General features: G+C 34.1%; 1 protein-coding gene across 2 annotated transcripts; it reads right to left on the reverse strand.

The window, feature by feature from the left end:
* Positions 61 to 6935, reverse strand: LOC105166015 (probable serine/threonine-protein kinase At1g54610). Of its 2 annotated transcripts, none has more exons than XM_011085216.2 (8): positions 6574 to 6935; positions 5920 to 6327; positions 5169 to 5453; positions 2956 to 3273; positions 2053 to 2280; positions 1441 to 1541; positions 1237 to 1360; positions 61 to 662 (listed from the first exon to the last, which is right to left on the reverse strand). In XM_011085216.2, the coding sequence occupies exons 2-8, from the start codon at positions 6256 to 6258 to the stop codon at positions 312 to 314; spliced, it is 1746 nt and encodes a 581-aa protein (XP_011083518.1). In that variant the 5' UTR covers positions 6259 to 6327; positions 6574 to 6935; the 3' UTR covers positions 61 to 311. The 2 variants fall into 2 exon arrangements, with proteins under 2 accessions (XP_011083518.1, XP_011083526.1); XM_011085224.2 differs by lacking the exon at positions 6574 to 6935 and adding an exon at positions 6414 to 6567.

Genomic DNA, 10117 nt, shown 5'->3' on the forward strand with positions numbered 1-10117 from the left:
TTTAAAATAATTAAAGGGGAAAAAAAGAAGATTCCCTTTCCAAGCAAAGTGAAGGTAGTGAGGAACAGAGGTATAGTAAAAATGAATCCTCATGAGGCAGGAGCCCCTCAACTGTACAGAAAAGTTGGGAGTTCAGTTGTCCAACTACAAACCATTCTCCACCAGTTTCTGAAAAAATATGCTATGTTTTTCTTCATTATACACAAAACACCAATTATGATACAGAGTTGAGAATCAAACAAATTACCTTCAATACAACTTTTGATGCCAAAAACACCCGAAGTGTCAAAATTTGTCTACACCTCATGTTCCTACCTTCGTTCGCTGAAATTCTCTGATATGGTTCGTCTGCGGCCGAACCTGAAATCCCAACCAGCAGACGATGGATGGAATGCATTGATGAAGCTCCGGGTCGGAGCCCTTTGGGGCTCATCTTTTGAGTTTTTCCTCCTTGATGATCCATTTTTTGGCGTGGTGGTTCGAAGGGACCGTGAAGCCTTTGGGTCGAAGATTGAGGCGGTGAATGAAGCATCGGCTGCATCAAACGACACGGGGCCGTTTTGAGATGCATCGAGAGGGTGGCCGACGGCTGCATCCTGATGCGGTGGTGGGAATTTGTCGCTCTTGCTTTTGGCTTTAGCGTCCGACATGATTCTCAATCTCTGAAAACATAATGTCAGAGGATTATGGTAATGTGGAAGCAAAGATGGAAAGATCTATTTATCTTATAAGTGAACACAAGAAAAGTGTTGCCTATGCATGAAAGACAAGCACATGAGACCAAATTCTTCCTCCTTGAAGTTCAGGCACATTAAGGGGGAAAAAAGACCTTTAATTTTAAAAAAGTTACATATCATCACCCGCAATCGAATTTTATATTGCAGATTCACCCTGAAGAAGTGATGTCCAGGGAAGAATCTGTAATGTAAAATATAACTTTGGAAGGTGTTAGTGGAATTGTGCAAAACTAGCAGACATTTTTTGTAATATGCTCAAATCTCGGGAGTGTTAATGTAATTATCCCTAAACAAAATGCAAAGTAAGGCAAACCCACTTTAGCACCACCATTTTTAACACAATAACTTTCTAATCAACACATCTTTCCTCCAAAAGTTAAATTATCAAGTATTTCGTTCAACTTTTCTTTCTCGATGGAGCAACATGATGCACAGCTCATGTCAGGGAATTATTCTGAAAAACGAAAGAAATAAAGAACAAAAAAATTGTTTCACGTACGTCTAAGTTGGTCTGGAGCTCTGCATTTGCTTCTGGAGCCGGAACTGCACGGCTGAATTTGTCACGGGCTCTCACTCGTCTATTTCCATCTATGGCGTGAGGTTTTGCACCTAAACCTCGTTGCCTACACGGCAGACTAGATATGAGGACATGATTAAGATTTAGTAAACAGTGGGTATGTGAAAATGGAGGAAGTAAAATTACCTTCTGGCTTCTTCACCTCTCAATTTTATGTCCATTTCCTTGCTTGGAGGGAATTTAGGTAAGCTTGATGGCTCACAGGCATATGGTTCAGTGGTAAAAAACTGGTCATACACAAAATGTCACTTTTCATATAAAAAGTTTAACTGTAATTGTGAATACTCTATACACAGATAATAAAAATATCCGATCCCTCACCATGAAAATGCACCAGAAAACACATAAATACACCAATTAGAGCATGCAACATACTGCCTACGCTTAATCAAAGAGAGGCAAAAGCCTGATCAATACAGTTCTATGAAGCAAATTTGATATAATATACAGCTTAAAAAGCAAGAATAAAGAGTTTCTCTTGAGGATAAGTTCTGCAATAATAAATCATAATAAGCCTTCAATCACAAGCATATAAATCGAAACACACTACAGTTTTGTTCCACCACAGTATCTTGGGGGGGTAACGTGTAATGTAAAACATGACTGGAGAAGTCACGGTGAAACTTTCTGAATCAAGGGAAGTCGTGTAAATAATCCAGACCTCCGGGGGTGTCAGTGCAATTATCCCAAGTTTTTATTTAGAATTCAGCTTTTTATACAGATGCAAAGATTACTTACTTCACTATTTAATGCTGCAGTGGCAGTGCCGCGTGCGTCAGGATCAATGGCAAGAAGAGTTTCTATGAGAGCAAGAGCAGATGGCGGAAAATCCTTAAATGTCTCTGCTATGCAACATTTATAAGGCTGCTGCGGTTTATAAAGAGTAGCATTTGGCAATCTGGATTTCTTCCAGTACTCCTCAGTTGGAGAACCACATAATTTGAATATCTTGTGCAGTTGCTCAACCTATGGGGAAAAATAAGTATGTAAAACTGGGAGTTAGACCAATATCCATAGAATTAAGTAATTTAAGTAGAACGACCAAATTGTAAGCACAAAGGGTAAATCACTCCTTGATGTTTGCCTTAATTATAAACATATCCCTATTAGATTGGAAATTAACACTAACCCATGTGAGATTTGTTCGCATTACATGAAACTGCATCTAGTAGAGTTTTGGTGAATTTTTAACATGTAATATGTCAAAAGTACCCGTCACCAAATTCTGACTGTTAGACCGACTAAATGTCCTTTGGATGAAATTGTTTCAGCGATCAATAGTCTCATGATCTATGTTTAAGTGCCAATTCATGATATTTCACTAAATGCCTTCTTGTATTTTCAAAGAATTGTTTTTTTGCTCGGAAACTTTGGGATATTTTTTGTATAAGCACTTCTCCTTCATGCATTGTAAGGTTTTACAAATCTCAGGTGGCATACTTGTAAATTTTAATCCAACAAGAATGTATTGATAATTAGGGCAAATCTAAGGGTGTGTGGATATAATGGATGCAAAACAAATGTCTCCAGTTCAAGCAAAAACATCAAACTACTGAAGAAGTTCAAGCACCTTATTTGAGTGTTTCATAGCATCTACAGTAAGATAATAAGTAGTCATCAAGAAGACAAAAATCATAGTACCTCCGTTCGTCCCCGCAATATAGGCTTCCCAGCAAGCAATTCTGCCAGAATACAGCCAGCACTCCATAGATCAACACCAACACCATAATAAGTGGCCCCAAGCAAAAGTTCAGGAGGACGGTACCAAAGGGTGATAACACGACTTGTCATTGGTCTCTTACGCTCGGGGTCAAAAAAGGAAGCTAGACCAAAATCAGCTATTCTTAAGATTCCTTCACTGTCAATGAGCAGATTAGAGCACTTAATATCACGATGTAGGACACCATTGTTGTGGCAGTGCTCCAGACCTGAAAGCAATTGTTTCATATAGCATTTGACCTACAGCAAGGAAACATCAATGGCAAGTCATCAACTGTGCTAATACTACATGGATATAGCAAGACAGGGTGATCAACAAAATCAGATAATTTTACCCAGTTATTTTGCAAAAAGAAATTAAATAGTGCCGTATTTAAGATGTTAAGTCAACAAATCTCAGCATCTGGAGGAGTTATGTGTGTTGTAGAAAGTCAGAAATATACAACTAACACATTGTCTAATAGCTTTTGAGCTGCTTAACATTCACACTAATCAAAGAAATTCATGTCTCTATCACAGAAGACACAATGACTTGATAAATACCTGTGAATTTCCTAACAGTGTTATCGAATGAAAATTACAATCTCGATACATGGCACATGAAATCAGAATCACAAAGAGCCGAAGCAGCCAGAAGAAAGCTAGTCAAACAGATGAAATAGTTGTTTGGTACATCTGAGAACTGATTATGCTATATTGAATCATATGAGTGCCATTACATGTCATTTGAGTTTTGTCATTCAGAACACTCACTGATTAGTGGAGTCTTGTCCTACGGGAAAAACTTAGGTATTTGAGTTCTGCTTTACATAAATTTTGTATATTAAGTAATCCATATTTTGGACTCGTTCAAGTCCAGAGAACATCACTAGAGTTTGAACAATCTCTTCTATTTTATGTTTGTTCTCCTTTGCAAGAAATTGGTCCAGAATATCTATTCACGACTTCAAAATGTGTCTGAATGATTACACTGCAACTTGTTTTCATCTTCTCCTCGAATTTGAGAAAATATGGAATTAAAAAAAATTCTGAATTCAGCTGCTTCGGACTATGGAAATAACCTTTGTTCTTGTTTTTAGTCAGGTTTTTATCTTGAATTGGGCAAAACTGGTTTATGCAATGCAAACTGCATAGACTTTGGTCTGTAAGCAGAAAAACAGAGGGGAAGAAAACTGAAATGATTGAATCCTAAAAATTAGACAATAAAAGATCCAGGACCAGAAGAGCTTCCCAATAGTGATTCTATAGTGGTAAATGTACAAGTAATGTTGTAATAGATCATTAAACAACGAGGGATTTGTGAACCCAAGATCTCAAGCATGACCTAGTTTTAACAGTTTGCAGGATTTTGTGTTGCCTATACTCCACAAAAGACTAGCATAATGAACTTAAAATGTAACAAGGCACCTATTTTCAGAGGTGAAAGTAACGGATAGAGAAATGAACTTCAGGCTACAATTCTCACTTAAACAAGACATTGCCAAGCGAGATTCGAAACAAACAATTTGATAGCACAATCCATTTAGATGGAGCACTCATCTGGTTTTCCTTCTAGATAGGGAATTAGCATGTTATTAACTGTCTAAGATGGAAGTGGTAATTTACAATTTGGTTCAATCACATTGTTTTTCATATCCCCTATGGACACTCTAATGACCACTTGAAAACAGTCCTGTGATACCCAACCTCCAACGTTCGGGACCAGTGGACCAAGAAAAGTCTGTCAGTAGAATCCAAAAAGCACATGATGCAGACATAGCAGACAAAGAAGACAATACATAATCCAAATGCCTCATTTACATCAGAAACAGAAGGAAAGATCCTTCATCTGTAACTAGACCTGTGCCTCAGATAGAAGTCAAAAAGGTCCACAAAAACATGAAAGATATCCATATAGATCCCTTGTCATAGAAAATTTGACAATATCCAACATTACTAAATAAATACAAGATAAATTGTTCCAAAATTCCAACCAGACAACACACAATAGATCCATAAACATCCAGTTAAACAGTAAAACAAGCATGTGAAAATAGCCAATCATTCGAACATTGAGTAGAGATTAAACCCATTAAAACATATGAAAGTTACAGTAGATAGAAACGGATTCTTTTTCATCCTTGTAACTTACTCACCTGGGGCTCAGTAAACTTGACACTTTGGACAGCAGCAAGGCCAGCAAGATCGTGCTCCATATACTCGAAAACGAGGTAAAGACTGGTCGACATCCGGGATATAACCAGACCTTCAAGCTTAATTACATTGGGATGATCCAGCCTTCTCAACACGAGTATTTCTCTCGCCATGAACCTCACCGTCTCCGGCTCCAAGTTATCAAACCTTACTTTCTTCAAGGCCACTACCTTCCCTGTGATCAAGTCCCTGGCTTTATACACATTGCTATATGTCCCTTGCCCAATCTGCACAATTACACAAAACCATATCCTCAAAATTCAGTATAATTCATAGGCAGACCGTACTGCATTACAACTAGAATTCGTCGGTGACCGACTTTGTTTTCATACTTTTGGCCATAGGCAACGTATAAATGTACTAGATCAATATAAAAGGATAGCTAAAGCTATGCAGTATATATAATGAGGCAAGAATGGCTTCACACGCCTAAATATTTAGAAGGAAAAATAAAATCCTATGTGTCTTGCCAAGAACCACCTCCGCATAAAAGTATTGTACCTAAGTCAGAGAAATTGATAGTACTTCATACTGCTTCCATTACTCCCCCTCACCCCGATGTCGGTGTAAAGCATACGAAACACATGCTTCCCAGTATTGTACCTTCTTCCTAATCAACAAAGGTCCCTTTTCCACTGACATTAACGCTAAACAAAGCGTGCACACATAGCTTCAAGAATCGACGGCGATTACCTTCTCAAGCTTCTCGAAGGTGTTGGCACGGCGGGGTTTCCAGTCCTTTATGGCGTGGCCAGCAACGTCGTTTAGCCACGAGGGCCACCCCTCACCACCGGCGGAGACGCCCCTTTTCAGCCGAAACTCCGGCAGAGCCACTACAGCTGCCGCTGGAGCTGGCGCCGTCGCTACCATTTCAACCGGAGCCTCTTCGATCTTCTTCTCTTCTCCACGGCCCACCACGCCCCCGTCCTGCACCGTCGCGGTGGCCGATTCTGAACCCCGCCGTTCATCATTTTTGTGCTTCCGGCGAGCTTCTCTTTTCCCGGTGGCCCTTTTCCCAAGAACACACCCCATAACCAAGACTACCGAGATTACTTATCTGGAATCTCAGCTGCCCATTTCATCTGAAAATGCAAACATAATCTGGAAAAAAGAAAAAGAAAAAAGAAAAGAATCTTGTTTCAATTGTAAGGACCAGCCCAGAACACCACTCCGCATTTATTGCTTACCCACGAAAGTGTGTGTGTTTCTGGTGCGTGCTTTACTGATGCAAACTGGGATCAGCAAAGAAACTTATACTAGTACTGTGTTCTCATTAATTTTCAAGAAAAATCAAAAGACGGAAAAGAGAAAGAAAGAGAAGTCAATTGAGTGAGTAAGAAAACCAACCAGCAACAGCACCAGCACACAGCAGAGACAAAAAACTAATAAAGAAACAGAGGAAGAACCAATTGTATTATGTTAGTCTCTGACTCAGCATTAATTGCTCTCAGCAGTGTCAAGTGTGGGTAGATGTCTGTGTTTGCGTTTGAAATTTGAGCTCTGGTTAAACTATTTATTCAGGTAAAAAAAATGACTCCAGTGCTCCACAAATACACCCTCTGCCTCTGTACACACACAAGAACACACATTCTGTGTGTATGTGTGTGTGACTGAGCAAGCACAGCAAATATAAATATGGCAGGAACAAAAGTTTGAGTCTTTTTATTGCAGGATTCTAGAAAGGGAAGCTGAGTTTAAAAGAAAAGAATTTTCCCTTTTTTCTCTGTTTGAAATTTTGGAATGGATTCATATTCATATTGTTCAAAGAAAAGGTGGAAATGACTTGAGAGGCGTTTGAAATGGTTTTCTTTTTTCTTTTTCTTTGAATGCAGCAACAGAACTTTTTAAGGTTTACTTATATTAGATAATACCTTCGGAGTTCACATGGGATCCGATATATTAGTTGTTGTACGATCCCAGCCCATATGCTTGAAATAGTTAGAAAAAGAAAAGGTTGGAAAGATGTTTTTTTCTTTTCAAAGCTTCTTTTTTAGTTGCTTAAATTAAATTAATTTATTTTAAATTTTATAGTTTATTGAAAAAATTACAAATACTTATTAGTTTTTAATTTTAACTTTTTTCAACTTTTTATTGTTATTTTTGGGACACACCAATTTTTACTATAACTATACTTATACTTTTTAGTATTTGCAACAACTTTAAAAAAAATAAGAAAAAATAAACATTTCTCGATTATTGTTAAAAATAAGTTGAAATTGTGTCATTGATTTACAACTTCTACTTGCCAACTTTTACGGCTTATTTTAAATATTGAACTACTTTCTCAATCACTCCAATTTCATCTTTTTTCTTCACTTTTCACTATTTTCACATATTTTCAATTTTCATTACTGTTTAACTTATAATTTTATTTATACTTTATTATTTGCTTGTCTTTTAACTCAAGAGAAGTTACAAGAGTGTCCTATTTTGCACTAGTTAATGATATATGTGCTTATCTTTTTAACTCAATTACATTAAATTTTACTCCTAATATCTCAAATACTTTCATAAAGGTAAAATATAATTAATTTTGATCGAGATAAAGTAGATATATATAACTAGTAATAATATTAAAATTACAACTTAGCTTTTTATTTTTATTTTTTTGTCATGAATCTTTTCTGTTTTCCTTTCATTCTTTCAAATAAATTCATTTTTTTTCAAACCATACTTTGTGAAATGTTTATGAATTTCAATTTTTTTTTAATATTAAATTATTTGAAATCATTTCAATATTTTTTTTCTCATAAATTCAAAAAATTTCCTTCCAAAACTTTATTGCTTGTTTCTTAGTCACCCTCCCTCATTTTCACCTTATGATTATAAGTACCAGCACATTAATAACTACATCAACATATTTTTTGAATGAATCGATTAAATTACTCCTATTTAGAGAAGTACGTAGTAGCCATATAAATTTTTTATTTCATTCTAATTTTTTTTTGTATCTTCTCTCATGTTATTTCATAATTTCATTTTTTTCCTCTCACATTACTCGTTATTTAAAGTGTTTATATTTTCTATTTATTTATAAATGTTATTTATCTTTTCACTTCATAGCTTATTTTAAGAATGTAAGCACACACATCGAGTATGTCAACCATGCTATTTTATTAAAATTGTTATCTATTACTTTATTCCTTAAAATAATTATTCTTTTGTAAACTAAAAAAAAAAAAAAAAACAAAGAAAAATCAAAGAATCCAGCCATACTAATTACCCTGTGTGCGTGGTCCTAGTTTAGCACGTGGTAATATTGATGAGACCATCAATATGAATCCACTTTGATGAACAGATTCTTATTACCAAAAGATTTATTAAAAAAAAAAAAAAAAAGAAAGGTTAATCATTCTAAGTAGTCATGGCAGCCTAGCTTCAAGTACTTTCAACTAGATATAGTACCATTGATTTATTGAATTAAAAGGGGCCACAACTTTTTTTTTTTTTTTTAATTTTTTGTAAGTAAATTGATTGGGTATTATGCAATTTTCCCCGATTGAAATAATAAGAATGTTCTCTAAGTTTTGCAAATTTTTAGAAACAAAAAGTTAGTATTGACATGAAATTTTATTTTTATATGATAATGATCACATCATGTTCGTTAGGACCAATAATTAATAATTATGTAGCTTAATGATGTCGTATAATGGTCTAATTCATTAATATTAATGATTGAACCATGAGGATATATTTTTATATATATATATAGTCCTTTTCTAATAAGTTCTACAATATTAAAAATTAATTTTTAATAATTATATCAATCATGATTCCATGTCATTTGAATTAAAACTCATGGTAAATCGGAGAGTCCATTTTATTTTATTTTTTTAAATAATAAAGTAAATATTAAATGCTATTTTTAATTTCAAATTGTAGGTATACATTATTGAATTATTCATAACCTGAAGATTCAAGCACTATTAGAAAGAAAAAAAAATGTGTATAAATGATCAGTTACCTACACCTTACAAGATATGAAGACGTGGTGGGATTTGAAGTCATATGCTTTTAATTTCGCCAACTAAATTAGTTGTTGATACAATTTGTATAATAATTTAAATTCTCTTTTTTTTTAAGGAAAATTAATACATATTAATCTATATTTATTTATTTTAAGTGAACCTATATATTATACATATTATTTTATTATGAAACTCGATCATTTAACAATTATAATAATTAGCATATTAATTGTTAACAATTACTAATAATTTTTAATCAACAACAACTATTATTAATATAGATAAAAATTAGATGTTGGTGCTATTTGAATTCATGACCTCATAAAATTAAGGATAAATTACAAAAGGTTCCCTTAAGGTTTGTCATAATTTCAAATACCCTCATGAAATTGACGGCCGCCTAAAAGTTACACCTCCCAGAATGAGATGTCACGAGAAGGTATTTATTAAACGATCATTAATTTCAAAGGGTATATATAATTTTTCAAATAATGATAAAATATTTATAAGAATATGTGTTTATCTTATGGAATATTAATCACATAGAGTTTAAGATATTTTGAAAAAAATAAGGTAAAATTAATTTTTTTCAAAGATCCCATAAGATCTAAAATATTTTATTAATTATAAGATCTTTTTTATAAGGAAAATAAGATAGTTTAGTTGAATTTCCAATATGAATATTTGAAATTAGACTGGAATAAGAATTTCCAATAAGAGTCCACCAAAGCTATGGTATAATTTACTTGTTTGGTATTGGTACGGAAATAATTTTCAATTTGAATTTGTATTGAATATGTATGTTGGACCATTTATTTAATCAATATTTTTTTAATGAATTGATTACAGTTATGGTATAAATTTCAATAATCAATAATTAATATATATTAATGATCAACATTAAATATGTATAATTGATCAAT

This window comes from Sesamum indicum, linkage group LG1, assembly GCF_000512975.1.
Source record: "Sesamum indicum cultivar Zhongzhi No. 13 linkage group LG1, S_indicum_v1.0, whole genome shotgun sequence".
NCBI lineage: Eukaryota > Viridiplantae > Streptophyta > Magnoliopsida > Lamiales > Pedaliaceae > Sesamum > Sesamum indicum.